General features: G+C 47.9%; 1 protein-coding gene and 1 long non-coding RNA gene across 2 annotated transcripts in view; one reads left to right on the plus strand and one right to left on the minus strand.

Moving 5' to 3' along the window:
- On the minus strand, positions 1 to 25,541 carry KCNK12 (potassium two pore domain channel subfamily K member 12). Its single transcript, XM_080408398.1, has 2 exons — positions 24,538 to 25,541; positions 1 to 6,504 (listed from the first exon to the last, which is right to left on the minus strand). The coding sequence occupies exons 1-2, from the start codon at positions 24,887 to 24,889 to the stop codon at positions 5,609 to 5,611; spliced, it is 1,248 nt and encodes a 415-aa protein (XP_080264524.1). The 5' UTR covers positions 24,890 to 25,541; the 3' UTR covers positions 1 to 5,608.
- LOC308072071 overlaps positions 24,647 to 25,838 on the plus strand; it is a 3,850-nt gene continuing 2,658 nt past the window's right edge. Inside the window, exon 1 of the long non-coding RNA XR_013931478.1 lies at positions 24,647 to 24,781. This is a non-coding gene — a long non-coding RNA (uncharacterized lncRNA). The remainder of the gene's footprint in view (positions 24,782 to 25,838) is intronic.

The following is a 25,838-nucleotide window of genomic DNA, read 5'->3' on the forward strand; positions in this document are numbered from 1 at the left end:
TAAGACAAAAGGAATGCATCTTTATTGGTAGCTCTATTCAGGCTGTGGCCATGTAAAACTGAAGTAGTCCTTCCTCTGTGCCATTGCTACACAACGTATTTATAACGCGTGATGAAACACTCACTGTGCATACACTAATATGCATAGCCTATGCATCAAATCTCAGTGGAACTGGTTGTATCTTCCTGCATTTTCTGCAGTGTAATGCTTCTGTTTTCCTAGCAGGAGTATTCGTGAAAGCAAAACAGGATCTCAAATACGGGCGTATTCATAAAAAAGAAATTGCATACTGGTTATAGAATGTGCGACGCAGGCTTCATTAGTTATTTTGTGTGAGTCGAGTGTTAATATGCCCTAATTGAATTTATTATGTAACGTAACATTTATTGTATTATTTGAATATAACATTGAAAACGTGTGTTGGTTTGGAAAGGCACATTAGTAACCCAATTAGAGCAGAAGCCATAGCCATAGATTTGCCAGCAATCAGCGAAGTATGATTTTGTTTACATTAGCTCTGAACATTCACTGTAATAATTAGTCACTGAATATTTTTCAAGTTAAAGGTTAGAAAACACAAAAAAGTGAGAATGGTCTCATTGGTACACCTAATTTCCATATAATTATAAAGTCATCCCACACAGGCAATCAGGTTTATACCAAGCCCGCATGCCTGGCCGTGTGACCTCCACTGCTGCTGAAGCCCTCCTCTCAGGAGCAAGTCAAGGAGATACAGGTCAATGGTCATTGTATACCCAGGTCTTCAAGCGCAGAAAGGTGGGGAGGGTGAGAGACTAAGGGCACGGGCAGCATCGCGGCGCATCCCTGGGTACCTGAGCACGGCACGGGGCAATCACCGGCAGCTTTAGTGTGACTTGCATTTCTCCTGTCTTCCACCAACACTCTTTGCTGCAATTAGATCTGGCAACTGGGTTATCAATTAGCATGTTATGTGTCAAAGAGCACAAATATCCCTTATAACAGACCTTCTTTTTCCCATTTTCAGTTGTGCCTACTGCTGCACAGCCCCAGCCACCACCTAAAGAACCTGTGTACGCCTTGCTAGTGGTAGTGGGAGTTACTGTGCCTTGCTGCTTCTGCAGGGAGGCCGGCAAACTGCAGCCTCGTCCTTCAGAAATTTCCATCTGCGGCTGAGGTCAACGAGATTGCTTCTCTGAACATCCGTATTGCCTGATGGGCATCCTTCACATTGCAAGTAAACAAAAAGCAACCTGACTTTTTTACACAAAGCGAGACGCGTGGCTGCAGATGGGCAGTAACCGAAGAGACTCAGGCGACATCTCAGCGTGACTCCAAACTTTGTCCAGGACACACACAGGGAAGACAACCCCCAAGAAGTAAATGTAATGGCAAGTCGCACAAATGCTACAGGTTTCACCAGAAACTTCCTCGTGACTGCTCTGCTCTCAGCTCCAGGGGAGAGCAAAGACACCGCTTGAATTTGGTTATTGCCCCTTATTAATTTTCACTGACAATTTTTAATTCTCATCTGCCAAGGTGTTGGCACGCAGGCCAGGTGAACGTGGCACCTCCTCCCTTCTTGCTGGGGGTCCGGGCAGCTCACACCTTTGCTGTCCCCAGGGGCTGGCTCACAGGGGTCCTGCCGCCTTCTGCCGCTCCTGAACGCCCCTCTTGGGCTCAGGCAGCTGAGGGCCAGTTTGGGGCAGGGGGCTGAGCTCCCTGCCCGGCTGCTCAGCTGGGACGCCTGGGTCTGGGCCAGCTGGGAGCCACCACTGCTGGTTTGCAGGGTGGTGCGAAGGGGGTTCTATCAGGGAAGATGAACTCTTAAATCCTAAATTAATTGCATTCTTCCCAGGCTGCCCAAAAATAAAACCTGGAAACATGCCCCCCCCCCGCCCTTTAATAAATGTAATACAGCTCCCAAGTTACCTAAAAAGAAAGTGCAATCTAGTGCAGTGTGCTTTCACTGTCCTGCTCTATTCCTTCAGTTTCCTTCTGATTTCTTGTGCTTCAGCCCGTGGCTGGGTATGCAGGTATCTGCTTTACCTGCAAAAATGAAATACCAGGAGGAACCGCGCTTGGTGCAGCTGGTGCGTGTTTAGGGTTTAATTCACAGAAGGAGCAGGCTGCCCTAGGGGTGCAGGATTGGACCATGCACAATAAAAGGAAGGAGTTCAGTGCCCAAGCCTGTCAAGTTTAAGGAGTTGTCCTAAAGAAAAGATAAAGAAAGAGCAGGAAGGACTAGGAAGGGCTGCTCTCAAACCTCCTGTGTCCTCCTGGCTCGGTGCTCATGCAGGTGGGTGACGGGTGCCCAGGCAGTGCAAGCAGGCAGACGAGCAGAGGTTTGGAGCCTGGCTGCCATGCATCCTTGAAAAATGACTTCGGCTCCTGAATACGAGGGAACTGTAAAGCCAGCCCTTGGCAGATGCTCCCCAGTGAGACCCAGCTCAGTAACTGCTCTGAACTGTCACACACGGGCCTTACTGAGCCAGAGGGGTCTGGGGATTTTTAGGGGGCTGGTACAAGCCAAGGGTGTCCCCGTGGTCGAGCTGTGTCAGCTTCTGTGGACATGTGTGCTGCGAGAAAGAGGGGCACTGGCAGACAACTGGGCATGCACTTTATATGCCTCTGCGGCCAAGGAGCAGCAGAACGGAGTCTCTCAAGGATCTTGGGAGTAAAGAAACATTAGACCTAATTGCACAGAGAAGCCATCAGATACCCAAATCCCTTTAGGGAACCCAGCTCTAGGAGCTAACCCAGCTCCCTCTGGAGTCAACAGGTCCTGGCACTGGCACCACTGTGACCAGCACTACCAAAAAGGCTCGGAAATTTTTAAACTGTTATTACAACAGACGGCGTGTCTGCCTGTGACTGGACTCGGAAGCTAAGTACAGAAACAGCAGAGGAGGTATGTACCATTCCGTATGACTTCACTGTGTTTCCCAGGCAGGAACAGGTTGTTTGAAAATGATTTGCAAACATGTATATATAATTATAGGTGTAATATTTAATACCTATGATTATAATCATAGATATAATATTTATCCCTTAACTTACTGAAAAAAAAAATCCCTTTAACTTCCAAATTTGTTACCATAAAAATATAGTTCTTGAGCTCACAGGATGTTAATGCATTTGAACACATTTTTATGAGTAAAATAATAAACCCAAGTAATTCTGCCGTGGCTTGGGCTCCCATCTATTCAGACTCCAAAGTCCTTCGGGACAGAGCCCGTCTGCCTTGATTTATGCAGCACTTCACACAGCGGGGTCCGTTCCAATGAGTAATATTCATGGCAATTTTTTGAAAAAAAATCTTGGCAAAACCCTAGTCATAGGGATGGCAAATGTACTGAGACACAACCCTAAGAGAGGTCTAGCTGCAAAAAGAGAGCAGTGCCCCACTCACCTTCAAGGAAACACATAAATCATCACAGTTAGAATTACCCTCGGGAGTTATCCCAAGGGAAAAGAACAAATTTTCATTCTTTCGGTTCCTTGCCTCGGCTGTTTCCGAAGGTGCCCCCTGCGTTTCTGGAAGGTGCTTTCCCAAACTGGGTCTTTGCAGGCAACCTTTGAATCTTTCCCGGACCACCACCTGCCCCTACACATCCTGCTTCAATCTGTCCTTCAGTGGACTTCAGAATAGCATCCCCAAACACCGTGCCCTCCGCCTGCTTCTTCAGAGGGCTGCTCCAAGGTGGCAGCTGAGATGGAGCAGGTAGCAGACACACGGACCTTAGGGAGTCTCTGCCACCAAGGAAGCTCCTGCCAGATGAACGTCTCCTGAACACGGTCTCTGCCATACCACCTACTCTTAAGTATGAGTCTGTATCACCTAGAAACAACATAAACATCATTGCATGTTCTGGCTAAACGCATCACGATAAAAGCTGTGACTAAATGTATAGCGTGATACAGATCCACGTGTGATGGTTTATTTGCTGCCCTTATTCCTTCTCCTTCAGGCAAAAGATACCATCGCTGCCATACTTCGGCTGGCAGGCTCAAGTGTGCAAATCAAAAGTTTGTTTTCCAAGGTCAAATTCCAAAATGTTTTGCACAACTACAACTCTAAAGGAAAGCAAAAATTATGGATGCCCCCAAACCATGCAAAACAAAGTAAAGTGAACAACAGAATAAAAATGCTATATGAAACTTCATGTAAATACTTTCAAACATTTCTAATATTCCAAGTTTGTTTTCATCAGCTTTTTCAATTTATTCAGCCATCAACCTAGTACTCATGGTCTTGCCCTTAATTTCCCAAGCAGTTTTCAAGAGCAGGCCATTGTGGCTTCTCAGACTTTATGCTGAAGTTTTATTTCTTGCTGGGAACAGCAGAAGCCTTTTTATTTACCTTCACATCATGAAAGGAATGGCACAGTATAGAGAATTTAGAGAAACCACCCAGAGCTGGGCATATATTTCTGAAAAGAGAGTTGCAGCAATTCCCCTGCACCCATTTATCATGCTAAACTAGACGCTTGGACCAGGTTTGCTTCTGGTTCTTTTGGGCTAGCACAGATTAAATATGACCTAAGGCAGCAGCAACAGCCGAAGGCCAATTTACGACTTAGTACCAGTGTTTTGGGGGAAGCCAGGTTTGGGGGGAGCTCCAAAGCAATGCTCCTCTTTATAACCTACACGATCAGATTTGTGGGAAACAAGTACCGGCCTGGGACCCCCAAAGAACTGCAAGGAAATCATTTGTGTGAATCTCTGCAACAAATCTGCAGAAGGAAAAGATGCAATTTTAGGACAACACAGAGGCTACATTCATTTCAGCTACTTATTTTCATGTAGAAGTAACGAAATCAGTGGTGATGCAAACACCTGACACCAGAGGTGCTCACTGGCTTCTCTTGCATTACATGAAGTCAGTACCAAAGTTGACAACTGCCTCTCTTCACTTACTCAGTAGATAGGAATAGTTTTGCATGTTTTCACACAGTTCTTGATAATCCCCGGACTTTTAAGAGTTAGGCAGCGGGCAGCGTTTCAGACAAGACTGGCTAAAAAACATCATTTGTAGGTAGGGGAATTCAGTCAGCCCTTTCGATCCTCTACCACTGAAGTCAGTAGGATTATTCATGTGAAGCACAATCACCCTAAAGCTGGTGTAACTGCGGTCACCTATGTGTATGTTATATACAGGCCTGCTATGAGGAATTGCTGAAGAGCACAGACTTCAGATCCAGGCTTCAACAAGCTGTCAGGTACTCGTTTAGCCAAACCTAATCAACCCCAAGTTTGAATCTGGAGCTGAACTTGCCCGTTTTATGCATGTTAACACAGAGTTTGGGTTCAGGCTACGTTCTGAAGAAGAACATGTTGGTTTTAACACCATCCTAACCATGCACACCATCCTATAACTGCATCAGACTCTGCATCAAAGACATCCAAGTCTCTTCCAAAAACTCCTTTGGGGAAAACTGTAACATTATGGTAAAGATGTTACTGCATATGAGAGAAGACTTATAAAACCCCCAGAAAATAAATGCTGAATGCCCAATAAATACCAAGGCTGTCTCTGAATTGAAAACGTTCCAGTAGCTTACAGTGACAATTCCACTCTAACCACCACTTTATTTTTATTAAAGAAACAAAAGGAATTTCAAAAACTCTACCTAGAATCACTCGTTTCTGCCAAGCGGTTGTTCATGATGGCTAGAGCACCCACCCCAGCGGAGAAACCGTTTTGTCTCGTATTGATACAAACATTCCTGGGGTAGCCGTTGGCCGTCTCGGACAGCTGCTTTTGCAAAATGGCCAGGGAGACTTTATTGGATGCCGTAAGCTCCCGCATGGAGATCATCTCTCCGGAGAGCCTCCTCCCCTCGGTGTCGCTGTCGTACTGTCTGTCAGCATCCATCGAGATGTTATGTCGCCGCAGGCGGGCTCCTGGGGTGATGGCGTTGCGACGTCCGAGGCGGGCACTTGATTTATGGCACTTTGGGCAACATCTGCATTCAAATTTTTTCAACACCCAGTTCAAAACTTGCTTGATTACGATTGAGATGACATTAAAAAGAGAGTATATGCAACATACCCCCATTAATATAAATACGAAGTTTCCGAATCTGTATAATCCCTGATTTTGGTATGCAGCATTTTGACTGCTTACCAAATCTCCAAAGCCGATGGTGCTGAAGGTGACAAAGCAATAGTACAAGGAGTCAACGTAGTTCCATCCTTCCACGGCTGTATACATGGCGGAGGCGCAGCAGGAAAGGGTAATAGCAAAAATGCCCAGGATCAGCATCACGTGGTAAACGGATGGCTTCCACCCCACCAGGCTGCCCACCCCAGACATAGCTGGCCCCCTTCGGAAGTTGGGAGGTAGGAGACCACTTCTTCGCAGCTGTCTCTCATGGCACGCCTTCATGATGAACGCCAGCAGAGAGATAATGCGCTCCAAGAAGAGGTTGAAGAAAAGGATCGTCCCGGCACACCCAAAAAGGCCATAAACGATGAGGAATACTTTGCCAGCCACGGTTGCTGGTGTGGTCATTCCAAAACCTAAGGCAGGGAGAGAAATGGGTGACATTAATGACACCGTTCTTCATGCATAAGCTCAGGACATACGTAACTTAAGAAAGGTCCCACCTCGCTGGATGAAAGGAGTGCTACCTCTAAGTCAGCTGAGGCCAACACGAAACCCAGTTTTGTGAAGAATGAAGATGACACCAGAAAGCTCAACGAGATGACTAAAACTCAAGAGCAAGCAAAAAAATCCTCACGGAGGTGAAAGGCGACACTTAACAGAGTAACACTACTCTGTAGACGCAGGTGAAAGCATTCCTGAGCCCAAACCTCTCCGACGTGGGATGAGGTGAAGGCTCCACGCGTATGAGCCAACACAACCCGAGGGAAAGCTTAAGGGAACCCAGCGTAACGCTTTTGTTATCAGGTCTGATTATATATACCATTCATGCTGAGAAGATGGAATTTTCCAGGTCGTACAACAGGGAAAAACCCCTCACCTCCCCAATATTACACATTGTTTGGAAAACAACAGCACTTTAAAGCCTTAACCAAATGCCAGCTGCGCCGAGCCCACCTGGCATCGTCACAGGAGGAAGGCAGAGCCATCGGCAGGACAGCCGCACCGCGGGCCGCTTGGCAGGCTGCAGCACTGGGACCTGCTAACTACAGCAGGGAAAACACTGCTGCGCCGTTCAATAGGAAAAGCAGAGTATACAAACCCTGGAAAGATCCAGCAGCAATATTGATTCACCTCCTCTTTACAATAATTGTGTTTTGACATTACTCACACATATAATTTTAGAGGTAAGCAGTAATGCCGACGGATACTTAAATAACAGCAAAAGCGACCTTACATTTGCATGCAAATAAATACAGTAAGTTTGCGCCACATTATTTGCTGATACGTTATTTTATCGGAAGGAATCACGTACATTTCACACACTATCTCAGGAAGATTCTGCTGAAACTCCGTTCTGTACATATTGCCTTTGTTCTGCTATTCTTCCCTGTAAAAACGCTTAGTGGTTCAGTCAAAAAGCATACTGATGGGATTGAGGTGCCTGCTCGTGCCCCATAAATAAATAACCACCTCTAGTCTAAATTAATGGCTTGTGAAAAATCCACACGCTGGAATTTCTTTACCTTATTGTTCCATAAAAATGCTGATCAAGTAACACATCCAGGGAGGTAAATATAAACACCAGACCACATCACGGAAGTTTGCAAAGTTAAAGGAGCTACTTCTAGCATAGAGCATAATGAAATCATTAAATCCAGTTTATTATCATGATGCACCGTTAAGCACCAACAGGAAAATATTCCCTGTGTAAAATGAGTTGAGACAGCGGCTTGAAATCTATTGATTTATTTTTGTGACGGCTGTATTTTTCTGGGTAATTTATTTCTGCTCCCTTTGTGCTTCATTGATACAAAATTTTGCATTTGTTGACAAAAGAGTGTAAACGCTGGTGACAAGTAAACTTGGAAATAGCTTTTCAACGACATGAAGGTGCACAGGGGAAGAGGTGGTCCTGCTTTCAGAACTGATCTGGCACGCTTGGGAACAGCCGTGGGCCAGCAATTTGAACTACACTGCATCAGCAGCACCTTCACAGCAGAAATAGTCTTCTCTGTAAAAGACAGTGAAAAATGTGCACAGCATTATCAGAAAATAAAAAATTGCCAAAAGAGGTCATGAGATTTTGTTCTGGACCCACGGTCTCTCCATTTTGTCGTGCTAAAAGGCCACCTTTGAGCAGACCTCGTGAGACCTGCCTTGGGGTCCTGGGCTTAGCGTGGGTGACTGGGCAGCTCTTCCCAGCGCCTCCTCTGTGGGGTGAAGCTGTTCCCTGGGCTGGGCTGGCTGCTGGCAGCAGCCTCCTCGTTTGATGATGAATATCCATCCACTGGAGCCTCATCCTCAGGAGGAGCCGGGGAGCCTGCTGCCGTTGCCAGCTAGGGATGCACAGCCAGCTAGTTACGGAGAAGGCATCTGTTCGCCCATGCCTTGTCAGCAAAGCATTTCAACATGCGCTTCACAGCAAGCATGTGAACATCACCCTCAAAATAAATGGGTTTATTGTCACACATATGGCTAGACGCTTTTATTAATTACAAAAAAAAAAAAAGAAAAAAAAGAGAGAGAGAGAGTAACAGTCTGGATCAAGCTGTAAATGCACTCGCACTTTTTAGTATTTTCTGATGATCATTCAAGAGGCGGGGAAGTTTTATAATTTTGATGCATCTTTTTTAAAGCAGGATTTTCTGAAGCATCATCACGTTACCAAAATTCAGTATGTAGCCATGCAAGGTGAAAGGACCCAGCACAGCACTGCAAGTGCTGAGCAATATGCCCGGCAGGCAAACACAGTAACTTCAGGTCGACAGCTGGCGGGCAGAAGTGCGCTCAGGTACTCGTCGTCCAGGGTCCTCCTTTGTGAGCCGTGTTTGTCCCTTCGGCATCACACGGACCACGAGGGGGTTATCCCTGGTATGTTCTGTACCACACCGCTGAGCTCAGCCCTTGCTCAAGGCTAAGTCACGACGCCTGGATGAAACAAATTCATCCAGAACTGCCTGTGCTTTTGAGACAACAAAAGGGAAGCAGCACAGCAGTGCTTTGCATTTTTCACGGCCCTGACATGTATTGTACAGGAACCTTGGGGTTGGTTCTGTGTGGCTCAGACACAAGTATTTCCACCCCTGCCATGCTAATTCTGACCCACTCTGAGCCACCGCTTCAGATACCAGCTCTGTGGCAGCATTAATTTCAGCTGATACTTCTCCCCAAACAAACAGAATTAGTACAGATGAGTTGATAAAACTTCTAAAATAACATTTATCCCTTGGCAGCCTCTCATAGGTAAGTGCTGGCACTTAATGAGTCCCTCATCCCGACTTGCACAACAGGTTTTGTGGTTGCCACTCTGATCACCTGGATTTTTAATTTACTGTAGCTGGCAATGGATTCAAGAGGTAGTGCAACTGGACAAACTTGTGATACGCTGCCTGTCGCTCTTGCTTTCTTTTCTTTTACCCATTTTCTTACAGGGAAAAGAGATGGGTGATGCCAGAATGCAAAAAAGAATATCAGCTTCAGTACCTGTGAGCTCTTTTCTCCGGCCGGCTGGGTTTGGCTACTACCTTGTCTCACCATATTTTGAGATTAAAGGGGGTGGCAGACAGAACACAGATAAACCAAGAGCAACTAATTCTGTTTCATCTCTGTTCCACACTTGCTTTACTGTCATGGCTTTCCAATAGTCTTGGTCGGTCTGTTATTGACTAACACATATACCATACCGTATCAAGGAACAATGAGCATGTATTTACCCAGAGACGGAGGAAAGTTTTGGTCACCTCAAAAACTGAACACAAGGAAGTCTTCCAGCCTTTTACCATGGCACAGTGTGTCCCTGCCTCTTTCAGCCAGCCTCTCTGCTCTTCCCATGCAGGCGTAGTGCCAGGGGACACGGCTCGCCCAGCAGCTCAGCACAAGCGGGCTGTCATTCCAAACCCCGGAGCGTGACAGCACTTCGGTCATGAAAGCAGCATCACCTCTGTATCACTACATAACTATAATGCAGGTATATTTAAAGGAACGAAAAGAAACTAAAATGGTTGAACCTAACTTTTAAAAATTTGGATTCTCAGAAATAAACAAAACCCCCTCTCTACAACCAGAACACTGCTTCTAGAGGGAATGAAGTTCTTGCAGCACAAAGATTAAGCTCTTACAGGGCTGGTCCCAAGAGATGGGCGTTACAGAACACAGATAAACTAAGAGCAACTAATTCTGTTTCGTGTCTGTTCCACACTTGCTTTACTTCATGGCTTTCCAATAGTCTTGGTTGGTCTTTACTGACTAACACATATACCATACCGTACCAAGGAACAAGACATCCTATTCTGAATTCCACGTTCGTGTTCTGGTGCTCCCTTCAATCTCTTCTCCACCTGTTAGCATTTCATCATTATTGCCCCTGGTCCAGTCATACCTGTGATTTTCACAACTACCTCTCATTTATTCTGCAGCTCCTTACCACCCAACATCCAGAAACAGTTGCCTTGGATACAGGGTCACAGCTCAGAGCCGACAAAACCGCCGCAGATGGAAACCTTCTGCTGCATCCAGTGCTTTTGCCCAAGGAGTGAGAATACTACAAAGGTGTTCTTCCACCTGGCTTTGCTATTTCAGACTACAAATGAACAACTAACTTTCCCTTTAACATCTTTGCCAGCCTGCTTTACTAAAATACCACCCCACTTTGGGTTGAAACGGTAAATTCATTTAGAGCTTTTCCATTGCCAGAGCCTTTAATATCAACGATGCTGTACAATCACTTTTGATCTTATTTAGATTACTATCTGGAGACAGAGCTCCTCAACAGTAGCCCCTGTCCAGCACTGTGTGCATTAAGACCCTTTAAATCAGACACATGTTACACCTGAAGACATGAGGTAGCACTGCAGGTTTTGGGGGTGCTCTCACAGGTATCACACACAAGCTGGCAGTCCTTGGTAATCCCTGTACTGGAGCAGATATTTAATGGAGAAAATACTGAGTGACTATGCAGCTAAGGACAGGCTCCCATAATCAATCAATCAATCCATCAATCAATCAATCAATCTAATCTCTCGATGCACCCATCCTTGGTAATACATATACCACTTCAAGTTGAATAAGCTGGCTGTTTCTGGCATTTCCCAACTTTAATTTCCTAACTGTAATTTTAATAACATTCTTTTAATATGGATTATTCTCCCCAAAGCCTACAGTAAATAGGTGGTCAGAGGTCTTGCAAATTTGCTTTGTAAACCAGGGTGGACTAAACCAGGTCTCTTTTCCCCTGAACTCCTCTGACTGTTCAGTACTCAAAAACATTCATGCATGCAACCAGTCCACCAGAGACTCTGGGGAAAGGTGCCCACCAGTCTATTCTGTGACCTGAAAGAGCACCACAATAAACGCAATGGATGTATTTAAAAACCATCCAGATCACTGCTGTTGCTCCTTGTTACATCTCCACCAGTGAAACAGTAGTCAGGTGTTGGAGACAACTGCTACTCAAAGGAGCCACGCTGGCAGAACAGAGCCCGGAGGTGATTAATTGAACATTAAGGAGTTACCAGGAGCTGCTTGGATTATTAAAGGCTTTCCACAGCGCCAATTTTATTCTGTTTAAGCACAGCTGTGATCGGGTTACTGGTTATCCTAAGCGCTGCTACGTGGAGCATCAGGGAACACCTCAGCATCAGAATCATCATCCAGAATCAATCCCCAGAATCAAACAACAAAACACCTCATCCAGAATCAATCACCCTCTGCATTTCTCTGCTGGCTGTGATTTAAACCACAGCCTAAAAGGCCGTGGCCACATCTTCATTCCTCTTTAAAGTACATTGTTTCTTGAAAGACTTAATAGAATTGTCAGCCTAAAATAACGTAAGTTTCCTTGGGGGAAAAAAAAAAAGTTATTAAATTGGCAGCCATGACATTAAATAACTGAAAGGTAAAGATAATAAATGGTTGTTGGCTACCAGGTGCATGTGAAGGGTATAACAAGAGCGCAAGATGTAACAATATTTTTCTGTAGAGGGGAATGACAAAGATGAACCTAAAATTATGCCACCAGTGACTTGGGTGAGGATGAGAGACAGGGCTGGAGAGCAGCGCCTTGTCCCCTGGGCTGGGCAGCGGTGCCTTGTCCCCAGGGCTGGAGAGCAGCACCTTGTCCCCAGGGCTGGGCAGCGCCTTGTCCCCAGGGCTGGAGAGCAGCACCTTGTCCCCAGGGCTGGGCAGCGCCTTGTCCCCAGGGCTGGAGAGCAGCGCCTTGTCCCCAGGGCTGGGAGGCAGTGGGGCAGCTCTGGCAGACCAGGGATGCTGGGACTCACCAGCCCCTCCAGCAACCTGTGATTTCTGCTTGTGGTCTGTGCTCCTGTGGGCATCCCTGGGGAGCAGCAGGATGCCACGAGGGGCAGGAGGCACCTGCAACAGGGAGCAATGTGATGGAGGGGGCTGTGGAGGTAACCAGAGGTGCTGGTGGCTGTGAGCCTGGCACCGAAGAGGGGACTTGGGTGCTCTGGAGAGGAAATTTGGAGGGGAGAAGGTGGTGAAGGATCTCCTCTGCTAGAAAGGTGATGGGGGGGTGGCTGGAGGCTAAGAAGCTGCAAGGAAACCACTGTCTTGTGAACCCCCCTGCAGATGGGAGCATGAAGCCTGACTCCAGGTGTAGGGTACTCACACACGGAGGTGTTGCTGCGTGTGGCTGACACCCGGCTGCATCAGCAGGTAGGTGAGGAGGGGACTCCATGCCTTATGGAGATGTCATCATGCCTGACAGAGCTGGAGCAACATATTTAGGGTGAAGGATATGCCAGACCCAAGAGGAGTAAGGGTGAGGTTTCTTCTCAGAAACCTCAAATGTTACCACCTTGATGGGGTCTAAGGCGTTGGGGGTGCCCCCTAAGGTCCCCTAGGAAAGGGGAGAGGAATATGCTCCTCAAAATCTGGCTGCTCACGTATCTTTGCCTTCTCCTCCTCCTCCCAGCAGGTTTCCCAAGTGTGTTTTCCTATGCTAACACCTTCCATCTGAGCTTTCCAGGAAAGATCTTCAGTTTTCAGTGAGTACTCAGGAGGCACATTTATCATCTCAAGTGGCCTAACTTTTGTAAATTTGAGTGATAAATGACCCTTAAAAAGAGAAATGCTGGGCCTTCAGCTTCGCCAGCAGCAGCGGTACTCCTGCCCTGTTATTTACCACAAGTAGGAGAGCTTTTACTCTCAGTTGTACCACATGCCACCCTTTCTGTGTACAGCGTGAGGAGAAAGCGTGTACCAAAGACTAAACAAGTCCACCCTTGCTCACCACTACGTGTCATTACCATAAAGATATAGCCCAATAAATACAGAAGGAGGCTGATCATCTGGTCTGGCCAAGCTGCTCTGGCACAGAACCAAGCCAAGGGAGACGCAGAAGTGTCTCTAAATCAGTTTTACGGTTCCCTGGCTGGGGCTGGCTGCTCCTCTATGCAACTTGTACAAGCAAATGGGGACAGGCTTGTGCCAAGCCACCAGCGCTGCCAGCTGAGCAGCAGCTCCGGCCGGAGGTCTTGCGAAGCAGCCCCCCTGAAGAGGGAATACATGGGGAGGGTCACGGGCTTGAGGCTCCAAACCTTTGCCAAGCTTATGTTGGGTTTTTCTGGTTAATTCTACTGCAGCAGAGCAGATTTTCTAATGAGGGACAGGGGCCGTCTCCTAAAAGGAGACAATGGGGAATGAAGCTCCGAGAAGGAAGAAAATCAGAGGAGTATGAATTCAAACTGCACAGAGAAGAAGAAAGTCAGGACCTACAAGGTGGCGTTACTCTTGCTGACTCTCAACTGTAAAGGGACTGAGGCGTCCTGTGGCCTGACCATCTTCCTTCTCTGTCAACATACTTTCATAAACAAACTTTCTTCCAATGCTTCAGGTTATATGGCTCTTGTAAATAATATTTTATAATATATATAATATATAGTATATATAAAAAAAAAAATCTTCTCTGCTAAACTCTTGGGGCCAGACTCTGGTTTATAGTCCTAAAAATCAACACTGAAACTATTTCCTTCCTTTGATGCTCCCTTTCTTGGGCAAACCTTCAGCAAGATGATACTGAACTCCCTCTTGTTTGGTCAGTCGCCCTGCCCCTTGGCATGGCTGGGGTGCTCTAATGGCTCATTAAAACTGAAAGGATATGGGTTAGTGTTGGCTAAATTAGTGCAAAAGCACCTCACAGAGGAAGACTTCCAGAAAAAGGGGATGACAGCAGGATGCTCCTTCTTTTGGTTGCAGCCTGCCTCCTTGCGAATTGACCTCTGCTAGCCCAGAGCTGCTCTGGTGGCTGCCTCCGCACCTCACCATCGCAGGGTCCTACCTCTGGTTTGTTTTCTTTCCTTTTCCTAACAGCTGGAGACAAACACTGTGCTATAGTCTTTTCTGAAATGATGGAGGTGTTAATAATGGTAAAATATAGCCCGCACACTCCTTGGTTGCTTGAGTCAGTTATATGACGGCAGAAAAACTCTGCCTTGCACTAGAGGGTAAGTGTCTTCAAAATCTGGCACTGACAGTTGTTGGGGCCATAGCAAAGCCCTGCTCACGTTCCTGTTGTGTGCAGAAGCACCAGCCCTGGCTTACCTAAGCACTGCCGAACCTCAGCTAAAACACAGCGGTCCCTGAGACAGTATCAGACAGAGGAAACATCCCTGAATGTAGAGTAACTATTTAAAAAAACCCTGCAAAACCAAAAGCATGATAACCACGAAATACACAAATCCCATCTCAGTAACCACAGATGTACGTGAAGGTTCAGCTCATTGACCCAAGTGTGGCCAATTCCTTCCCTCTCTGGTGCCGTGTCCAATATCTGGACCCACACACTGCCACCTCCTCTGACCTGCCCACAGTCTTCATGTAGCTGATAATATGATTCAAGGTGAACAAGGTTTCCAAAGCTGATTTCTGCTGCAGTCTTACTTTTTCATCCTTTAAAGCTGCTTCCGCTCTTATTTTCCTATGTTTTCGAAAATGTGTTTTTTTTTTGTGTGAGTGTGAATAATTGTGTATCTAAGCAACACCCTAACAGAAAAAAAAACTTATGCCCTCTCATTTCAAATGGAGTGTTTCAAACATTAGTATTCATACCTGCTTTTGCTGCTTACTGAAACTTGTAGTCACGTTCCAGATGCCTGAGCAGACCCAAAGTTGTGCAAAATTGTTTTTTCTGAACTGCAAGAAAATAAGAAAAATGGCATCCCCATGTTGGTATATTCTTGAGACATTTTGGGCTTCAGAAGAATACTTGCACATGTACTGCCACTCCAGCGCCAGTATATCCCATACTACTCCTCTTTTCAGGCTAAGAAATCACATTATCTGAATTTCACAAGTGATCTTGAGTGTATGTCATATCTCCCCACGTGAGAAATCTGCTAAAACAAGATGTCACTCGTGGGCTTTCTAAGCCTTATGGATGGGAAGGCTGTCAAATGGTTAAATCACTGGCTTCTCTTTTGCCTGGATTAAACAGACTTGCAGCGTATTTTCCTTCTGCCCTGGTGCCTGTGTACGTAGGCAGGTATTCAGAGAACATCTATTTCTTGATAGCTGCCTCAGCTCGTCGGCATTACAAAGAGCTAGCCTATAAAGGTGGACCTGTAGCATAAGAAGACCCTGAACACACAAACATCTTTCCCACTTTCGGGCCATTTTTTTCCCAAATCTCTGTACAAGCTTCTACAGTTACAATTTAATGAAAATAACTGAGAAATCTACCTTGACTTCTTAATGGCTTAAATACATCTTCATGAGTCCCTTATTTCAAAAAGTTCCAGCTGAAAGCAAAGCAGCAAATTCTCAAGTATCTTTTTGCCTGGGCAGCTCTTCTAAAATTCATTCACAAAGGCACAAAGATCTAATTTTAAGTAACTGTAATAGAAACACAGGGTGACAGGACTGCCAATAACCAGTTACTTCTCATTTTCTACTTCTGCATTAATCTTCCTTCCTTAGTATGTATCTCCCTTGACTACTTTTAAATTTAATGATACCGAACAACTTTGCCACGTTATCAAGACAGTTTTGAGCTTAAGATTTGCCTTGTCCTCACAGCTTTTCCAGTAGCAGTTTTTGTAAACGGGCAAATGATTTTATCAAACAGCTCCTTTCTGCCCCTCTCATTAAAATAACAATTTGGATTTACAAAGATCTTTACACCACAGTCATTTCCACCCCCAGAGGGCTTAAAAGCAGACTTGACTCCGTACACACCAATCACGAAAGAGGCTGTATTTTTTGTTTATCCTCAAGAGATAAATGTATTGCTTGCACAATACTCAGTCCAAGCAAAAAGATGTCAGAATATTCAATAATGAATAACCAAAAGGATTTAATCTGCTTTTCTTTTCAATCGAAATGTACTGACTTAGTTTCTCCCCCAGTTCTTACGTGGGCAAATTCCCCCTAGTTGCTGTTTCTGCCGTGATTAAATCTTTCTGCGTAAGACTTGAGAATGAATGTGAACATTTGGCCCATCATTTCTGAAGGGGAAGAAGCTGCAGTGGCACAAGCTCAGAAAGGTTGAAATTAATTGAGGAATCACTGTGGGGATACAGTTGTCATCAAGGTATTACTGCTTTTTTCATCACTGAGTCAGAAGCACTTACTACGGATTTTCAAACACGAGCAATAGCAATGCCTCACCCATATAAGTAATCCCACATGTTAACATCAAACTGTTCAATTTCTTATCTTATTCCACTCCAAAGCTTTAATTACTTGGAAAGGCTGCTAACGCTTTGCCTCATCTAACGCAATTAGATTTAATTTTCATTCTAGTTCTCACTTAATTCAAGAGAGGTTGCATCAAAATCCTCCCAAGTCTACAGCTAGGTGTAGCACCCATTGCCATGGGCAGACCCACCGAGCTCAGGAAGATGTATTACTTAACAGGAACGACAAGTGCTGGCAACATCAGCCCTACATTTGTTTTATCCGCCTAGCGTGCCAATAAAATGAGTAAGGTAGGATTTCCTAAAGCTCTGTAGACTGGTCTACTATTGACTTCAGCAGAAGCAGGCTATTGAGGAGATATAAAATTAAACATATTTGATTTGTCTGGATTGCTAGGCAATTGCCCCTTAGATTATAATTCTGTTTGTTACTTCAGTGTTTCTATTCACAAAAGGTTTTATTATCACTTCAAAGGTTTACTGCGCTCAGGAGGACTTTCACATTTCAAACGTTCACCAGCACGAACCCTTACCTATGTTCTCACCCACCGGTCGTGCACCCAGGTACGCGCTTGGTGCTGGCACACAGTGAAAACTGTCTCTTTTGGCACAGGTAGGCAAGGCTTATCCCGATCATGGGTACCTGCTAAGTTTCCAATAATACCAAGCCATCCTTGTGCTAAAAATTGCAGACAAAATGTTTCAAGATGGTTTGCTATTGCTCTAACCCTGAATTCACTATGGAAAGAGGTAAAATCCTCCTTAACAGCTGCAACGATAAGGTAATATTAAAGAGATGACATTGTATTTTCCAGCACAACGCCAGGAGTAGATACTGCTACACAAAGTTAATTGCCAACAGCTCTATCCCATGCTTGTTTTCCTCTTCTCTCCATGATGAAAGGCAATTAAAGCTCGCATAATAGCAAATAGTGTGCTTGCAAAGATAAAGTGTGTAAAAGTGAGAAAAAATGATGAAGTGTGTATCACCCGTGTCAAAGTGAAGACAATCGGAGAAGGAAGAAATAGACTGGAACAAGAAATGAGGGTCAATTAACGCTAGGGAGGAGGGACAGGTGTGACGAGGAACAGAATGAAACTGTAAAGCTTGACTTCTGACTTCTTGGGGAGCTATTAACTTGAAAGACTGCGAAGAAATCAAACAGATACTCAGAACTTAATCAAGCCAATAAATCATCGGTAGGGGAGGGCGTGCTAATTGGGAGGGAGGTGGCAGGAGCTAGAGAAAGGAGGAGTGCCCGGGCAAGGCGGGCGAGCAGGGAGCGCCAGGCAAGCTGCGAGAGAAGGAAAGGGGGAACATCCCCAGCAGAGCCAAGGGGGAGGGCAGCGGCGAGGGACTGGCCAGGCTCCATGGGAACACAGCCCGTAAGGTTTCAGGCAGGATTTGGATTTATGAGCCTACAGCAAACAGGGCAGCCCAGCGATTACGGTCCCAGTAACTGGTTTACAGGGAGGTCGCTTAGTAATGCAGACCGACTGGCTGGAGCCACACACGTCGCCTCTGCTGATGGAAAGCTGTCAAAGTGGCATTTTGGCCTAACAATGTTTGGTTTGCAACCGCATCTCCAAGCTCTTATAAATGCATAGGGAACCGAAACAGGGGTATTTGCTGCCCAGCAGGACTATCACTGAAGACCAAATTGAATGTGGTGCTAAGCAGGGGGTACGTGCCCACTAAGTAGACATTGCTCCTTCAATTACCCAAGCTAGAGGGACCCTGACGGCTGCAAAAATAGGGAACCCTTGATTACAAACTCCAGTTTGTCTGTTTCAAGCAGCCAGCACACAGTAAGTCAATATAAACCGCCCCTGACTTCTGAGATGCGGGACCGTAACTCATGTGATGCTGAGCAAATTCTTTATTCCCTGATGTTACAGATGGGCTCTGTTTTTGGGTGACTGCTCCGAGATGCTGTGGTGCTCGACACCCAGTTTGGAGACCCCAGGTTTCAGTGCTCCAGCTGAGCACCCCAAACTCCACAGCCACAGCAAAAAGAAGTGCAGTTTGGTTGTCCTTGAACTAACCTCTCCAGCTGTAAAACAACGGTCTCCATTGTACTGTTTTGAAACACTAGGTTTCATAGCTAGGGTCTAATATTTAAGAAACCTCTGAAACTCTTCAGATTAAGTAATCTGAGCTGGTGTGCTCCGTAGAAATCACTCCGTTTAGATGACCGAAGCACAGCAATAGCTCCATCTTCTAGGTCTGGCATAACCCTACAGGGGCAAGCAAACCTTAAGCAGTACCGAGACTGATTACAATAGTATTTTCAGGAAACTTTTTTTCTTTTAAAAAGGGATTTATTTAAAGTACTGGGGTTCCTCCCTCCCACTTTCTAGAATAAAACCCAACAAATTTCAGATCAAAATTATTTCATTGTGGCCCTTCAGCAGGGACACCCCGAAGTCATCCTTGTTGCTGTCACCGACAGGGCAAGCTATGACTAAGGTTACTTTTCTGCTTGGAGCACCCAACCTATGGCCACACATTTAGGAAATTCCTGTCAGTGGCACCTGAAGAAGTCAGTACTCCCATGCAGCTGCGGCAAGCAGAAAACATTGCATGGTGCCAGGTCTTCATCTGAGGGAAAATCACTGTAGGATCACTCCTCTCCACAGAAAAATGCTGACAGTTGACCTGCTGGCCTCTGAGCCTCTTGCTGTTCTTTATCAAGAATACCCAAGTGAGAAAATAACTTTCACCAACCCACCGGCACATTGATCAAAACATAACACACACTGAAGGAGTCGGATCCGGCTGCAGCAGACTAAGCTGAAACTCCTGCTGGCTGCAGACCGCATCTGGGATGGCAAAGACAAATAACCTGACACTGCAGCCTAATAATACTGCTTGCTCTTCCAACTGCTTCCTTGCTTGTTTTTGGTTTCATTATTTTTTAACTTCAAAAAGGTCAGCTCTGGAGGCAACTGCCCCCTAATGCGAATCTGCAAAAGCTGCCTGTACGAGCCTCAGAGAACTGCAGAGCCCTGATGGAGCGTAACGCTGCTGCCGCTGAGGTGCACACGCTGGTTTGTCACTTTTTGGTTTGTCTTGGCCGTATAGACACTGAAAGTGCACTCATGGAGAGCAGAGAGCCAGAACCTTCCCCAGCCGCAGCTCGGATTCATATCCTGAAATACAACAGTGAAGAAGACAGGACAAATATATTTTCCCCTTAAAGCCTTCAGACCATCTCGGTTATTTGTGGAATTTCTTGCCAAATTACCGTGTGAAGTGGCTGCTCTCAGGCAGGCTCACAGCACTGCAGTCCAACACCTGACCGCGCACGTGCTGAGCTGCCCAACTGTCTTCTGCACATCGTTGCTATCGCATTGTCGCCTTCAGCACGTCTGGACCTTCAGATTTTCTCAAAAGACTATGACCCAGAGCCAGAGGATATTTTCCAAGTGCGTGGTGGTGGTGCCTAGGCTGTGGAGCACAAGCAGAAATGATGTGCTGGGTGTGCCGGGTCCCTACAGAGGACCCAGGGAAGAGGGTTGAATCCAGCTGCCACCCTGAGCAAGGAAAGCAAGGCAGCTGCTGGGAGCTAGTTAGCTGGAAATAAAAAAATACCAAATGTTATGTCTCCCATTATGTGGCCTTTTTTCATGTGGTTTCAGAGCTCTGTTTCTCATCTCACCACGGAGCTGTGCCTTAGCTCTGTGAGACAGGAGCAGAGCATGCCCCATCCCTTCGTGAATACTGAGCCATTTCACAGGATACCTCAGGGATAAGGGAAGGATGAACGGTCCTGTGCTCTGAACACCCGTAACCCTTGCACAGCCGGGCAGGGACAGAACTTTGAGCCTTTTCTTCCCTGAGGTCCTTCTCAAGCACCTGTAACCCAGACACATTCCATCCCCAAAAAATCCACCCACAGTAAGGGTGCTTTTAAAAAATATTATGTTGAAAAATCACTTTTACATGTTGGAGTACTTCTTTTGACCTCAATTTTTAATGCCCAGTATGGATTTCTATAAAGCAATTGTATCACTTGATTTTTGAAACACATCCTTACACGCACAAAGCTTAAAATCCAAATTTACTAAGTCAATGCCTTGATATGTTTTACTAGATAGGCATCTCATGTTTATTCTAACATTTGAGAGAGAAAAATCTGGGTACAGAGTCTAGACTCGTGGGTTGAACCAGAACTCCAGAGCCTTATGCACTAGGCAGAATGAATCGGTGCCACCAGAGCACGGGGGAAGCTAGGATGGATGCTGCTGCACTCCGCAGCATTCTACCACGGAGAAAACTGGTCCGAGTGCTGCTTTGCTTGTGCTGGGAACTATCTGTGATTTGCATTCGGGGAAGGAAGGAAAAAACTCAAGTGAAAATGAAAGTACTGCCAGTCAGACCTGTGAATCAAGAACACATTTCACCTAGCTGCTCCTTAAAGAATGAGAACAAATTAATAATAATAATTGCCTATAAAAAAATACCTTTTGGAGTGCAAAATCATGACTGAATAAATGGTATAGACTGACAGCAGGAAGGCAGAAATTGGACTGAAGAGTTTTCTTAAATAGCTCTGAAAATTGAGATGTCTAGTGAAAAATACACTCAGTGTTTCATTATTCAACCACAAATGCAAATGTGTTCAACCAAACAATGCAAAAATAAAAACCTGAATGCCCAGAGTGCTATCAAGAGTGCTTTATGGACTGCAAGCCACCACTTTGTGGGCTGTTCAGGAAGATGTTTTAAGATCAGGCTTAACATTTCATTTTAACTCTCCCTCGTTTCTTAAAGACCCCACTAAGGTGTTTCCCACCCAGAGGGTTTGTTTGCCTCCCTGTGTGACTAGGGAAGATGCAGAACTGCAGCCAGGGAAGTAGAGGAGACAAAGCACCTAACAAAGGGGAGCTGCTCGGCTCTGCAAAGGCCCTGCTCAAGGAGGGTGGATGGCGCAGCTTGCTCCAAGCCTGACAGTACCCAACCCTTGTGTTCACAGAGGGATGGAGAACTGGAGCCCCCTCCCCCTGTTCGGCTTACACAAACCCAGGAAAACTTGCAGCCCTGTCCCCAGGTGACAGTATTTCATATCTATATATGTACATTCATATATATACATATGAATGATTTAGTAGCTTTATTAAACCCAGGGAGAGCAGAGTGAGGACTCAAAAAGACCAGCGAGTTTTCTGTGAGTTGGAATCCTCTACAGATCAGAGGCTGAGTAACCTGTGGGTGATCTACCCTTGACAGACATGGTGTCTACTTGCTGTTTGTTAAGCAATGAGTAAGAAACCCTTCCGATGCGTCACTAGGAGCGTGTTTAGCTGGAGTAATAAAGTTGCTTTGACACATGTAACTGCTGAAGTTGTTGAGGAAGGCAAGCTGTTTTGACTGTAGATGTTCTTGGTGCGGGTGAGTAAAGACAGCATTCTCCTTGTGAATTAAGTGTGACGTGAAGGCAAGTGAAACCGCTCTGAACCAGGCTAATATGGTACGTGAGCAGACGGCGGCATCAAAGGTAGCCCAGGTAGGCAGGTACATCAGTGAGCTAGTTGGGAGGGAACAAAGGGACCACGAAAGAATGGCTCTGGAACCGCTGCCCCAGGTGACATTCTGATGCCTACCATTTGGTTTCACCCATGCTGGGACTGTGAGCAGACAGCTTTGTCCACGTTTCATTAAGAGTACGGCTTTCAGGTTTTAGCGGGACAAATAGTTAATTTGCTGGGGTTTTTTGCTTTTGCCGGGCAAGCACAGCCGCCAGTAATAACTGAATACAACTGTGCGGCAGAAGAAACCTTGCCCGTGGAGAAGCAGCTAGGCTGAGCTCACCGTGGGCTTTGCCTCTCTACAAGCTGCAGCAGCTTGAAGAGGCAAGTGAGGAGAAGCGCTGAGGTGGGGGCAGCAGTTCTTCATCTGCCAGAGCTGCACATGTAGCTACTAAGAGCTATGCCAGGATGGGGTGCAGGAGCCTTGGGATGCCGGTACTCCAGGAGAAACTACTCCTGCTGGCATGCGCCCTCGGCACAGCGGCTCTGCCATGGCCTTCGCTGAGCCCCAAGGCACGACTCCTGCTGCTGCATCTCCTCACTCAGAGCCAAACCTTGCTCTGCAGCAGGCTCGCTGAACTCACACTAAGTACTGTAAGCAATCGAGGAGTAAGCACTAGCAGGTAGTATGCCAAGAGAAGGTACTGCTCAGGGGAACACTTGGCAGAATCTGGCCTTTGTTGTAGTCGGGGGAAAACAAGCTTCAGCCTCCATCTCTCGTGGGAGAGATCTTGACATTGTTGACTATAAAGGAAGAGCAGTGCCCTGGGCTGTGCTACAGGAATATGAGAAACACAGTCCCTGCTCCAGCCACTTACACCTGTCAAGATAGCCAAAAACCTTGCTGAGCTGCTCATCCCCTCAGCCCAGGTAAGGCAACAAAGTGGAGACGCAAACAAATGCTTGCAAATGAAGAGGCAGCATTTTACATTTCAATAAGGACAGAGAGGAGAAGCCAGGGCTGGGGCACACAGATCTGCCTTCATACACCACCTGAAGATTCTCTGTTTTCTACAGCAGGTGTAAGGAAAGAGTAGATTTGTTAATACACGGACTTTTTTTTCTCCATCCATTCAGGTCAGTCATAATAATCTCTTAAAAATATATGCTTTTATGATGAAGAAGGCCTAACAACTAAAATGGTGTTTTAATGACTGTAGTATTTAATGTACTTGAAAGGGAAAAGTTAACTGAATTATTCAATGCAAAAAGTAACAATACCCGACAACATTGCTGTAGTCACCATCACGACTCTATTATACAGATTAGTCACTATTGATAAAACATTTTCCAAACCTAATGAATGTAAGTGCAATAATTTTTTCCTCTCTAATAAAAGGAAGGCATGGCATTTATGCTCAGAATCCCCTGGCATAAAGAGAAAATCGTTAAGACCTTGTGTTCACAGGGCTGGGATTTCTCAAGCAATACCCTGAGAGCAGCAGACAGCCGCAGCTTTACTTCCAAGTAAATCTCTCACACGGCAGTTTTAAACGGTGCTTTTAGAGTAAAAACCTGGCAATTTTAGAGTAAAAAAAATTCCTCCCCCCAAAACTCACCATTTCCTCATAAAGCGAGGTTCTTCCTAAACACCTATCTGATGCGGGTACCTGCAGCCAGCTGTCACCAACGATGTACTGAGAACGTACATTATGGTACAGCTAGAAGACATGTGGCTGCGTGTAGATTATGTCTTTATTTACATATACATCTTAACTGTGTCAGCAGTGAAAACCAGCATCAAGTTCAGCGATCAGGCAACGGCGAAAGCCTGGCTACCGCTACAGCATCTCCAGTAGCCCGCTGGCTACCAGCCCCCGGGGCCGCCTCTCTGCTAAGGAGCCGCTGACCGTGTGGCGCACCCGCTGCGGGCAGGGAGGGAGGGCAGCGCGGGCAGCGCCCACGACCCAGTCCCGTTCGCTCCTTCGGACCGGCCGAAGCCCACCCGTGCCGCCACCCAGCCGGCAGCAAAAGTTTGCTGGGCGGGGGACACGGGGCTCCCGCCGCCGCCGGGCCGGGGCAGCGGCTACCGCGCCAGCCAGCGGTCCCACGGCCCCGGCGGGCTCCGTGCAGCGGGGCGGGGGGGGACCGCGACCCCCGCGGGGTGCGGGGTGAGCGGGGACAGGGACCCGGCCCCCCCTCTCCGCGACTGCCAGGCCCCCGGTTGCCACGGCAACGCGGCAGCGCCTCTCCCCAAACTTTGGTCGCTATAACGACCGGCGCGGGGCCGCGGCCGCAGCACCCCCCGGCGGCCCCGCTCACCTATGGTGGAGACGACGGTGCCCACGAAGTAGAAGGCGCCGGGGAAATCCCAGCGCGGCCGCAGGGCGTCGACGCGGATGCCCGCGGCCATGGCCGCCTCGTAGCTCCGCAGGAAGACGCGCAGCTCCGGCAGGCTGATGTTGAAGATGCGGCTGAAGTTGTGCAGGGTCCGGTTCCAGCGGAGCTGCGCCGCCGCCTCCGACGGGCTCTCGAGGGCCGAGAAGACGGTGGCGCCGGCGCTCAGGTACGCCGCGATGAGGGCGGCCAGCAGCAGGAACCGCCCGTTGTCCTCGTTGAGGGGCGCCAGGCGCCGCCGGCGGCAGGAGCCCGCCGCCCCCCGCGGGGGCATCATCCGGTGCGCGGCGCGGCGGGCGCGGCGGGCGGCGGGCGGCCCCCGGCGGGGGGCGCGGGCATGGGGCGGCGCGGCGCGGAGCCCGGCGCGGCGGCGGCTTCGCTGCAGGGGCCGCGGCTCTGAGTCATCCCCCGGCGGGGCTGCCCGGCCGGCTGGCGGAGGCGCCCCGGGGCCGCCGCTCTCGCCCGCCCGCCCTCAGCCCGACGCCCCTCGCCCGCGGGGCCGGGGGGCTGCTGCGGCGCGGCCCGCCCCGGCCGGCTGGCTCTGGCCATGCGGGGCGGCGGCGGCGGCCCCGCCGCGGGGGAGACCGCCGCGGGGAGGCGGAGGCGGAGGCTCCGCTCGGCGCCCGGCCGACGGCGGGCGGAGGGCGGGAGCGTGCGGCGCGGCCCCCGGCAGCCGCGGCCCCGGCGGGAAAGGCCCCCCCGGCCCCGCTGCCGCCGCCGCCCGCCCGGGCCGGGGAGCCGCCGCCGGTGCCGCGCCCCCGGGGGGCCGCCCGCAGCCCGGGACGGGGGAGGGGCGGGGCGGAGCGGGGCGGCCCTGCCCTGCCCTGCCCTGCCCTGCCCGCTGCTCTCCCCTGCCTTGGCTTGCCCTGCCCTGCCCACTGCCCTCCCCTGCCTTGCCCTGCTCCCTGCTCTGGCCTCCCCTGCCTTACCCTGCCCTGCCCGCTTCTCTCCCCTGCCCGCTTCTCTCCCCTGCCTTGCCCTGCCCGCTGCTCCCCTGGTCTCTGCTGCCCACTGCGGCCCCGGACGGCTGCCGCCCCCCTTGCCGTTGCCTTGCTGTTGCGGAGGTTTTTAGCTTTAAAACCTTTTCTTTATGCCCGGTGCCAAGTGAGGTCGTTTTGAGGGAGCTAGCGGTGGTCGGTGGAGGGCTAATTAATTAATTGCAGCCATTTCTAGGTGTACCGATTGTTGTTTCTGCTCTGACTCCAGTTTCTGGGCTGCACAAAGTT

The sequence above is a fragment of the Falco punctatus genome (assembly GCF_963210335.1).
Source record: "Falco punctatus genome assembly, chromosome: 12".
In the NCBI taxonomy this organism is placed as follows: Eukaryota; Metazoa; Chordata; class Aves; order Falconiformes; family Falconidae; genus Falco; species Falco punctatus.

Coding starts and splice junctions, on each gene's coding strand:
- KCNK12 (XM_080408398.1), bottom strand. CDS start 24,889: ATGATGCCCCCGCGGGGGGCGGCGGGCTCCTGCCGCCGGCGGCGCCTG. Junction 6,505..24,537: donor CACCGTCGTCTCCACCATAG/GTGAGCGGGGCC, acceptor TCCCTGCCTTAG/GTTTTGGAATGACCACACCA.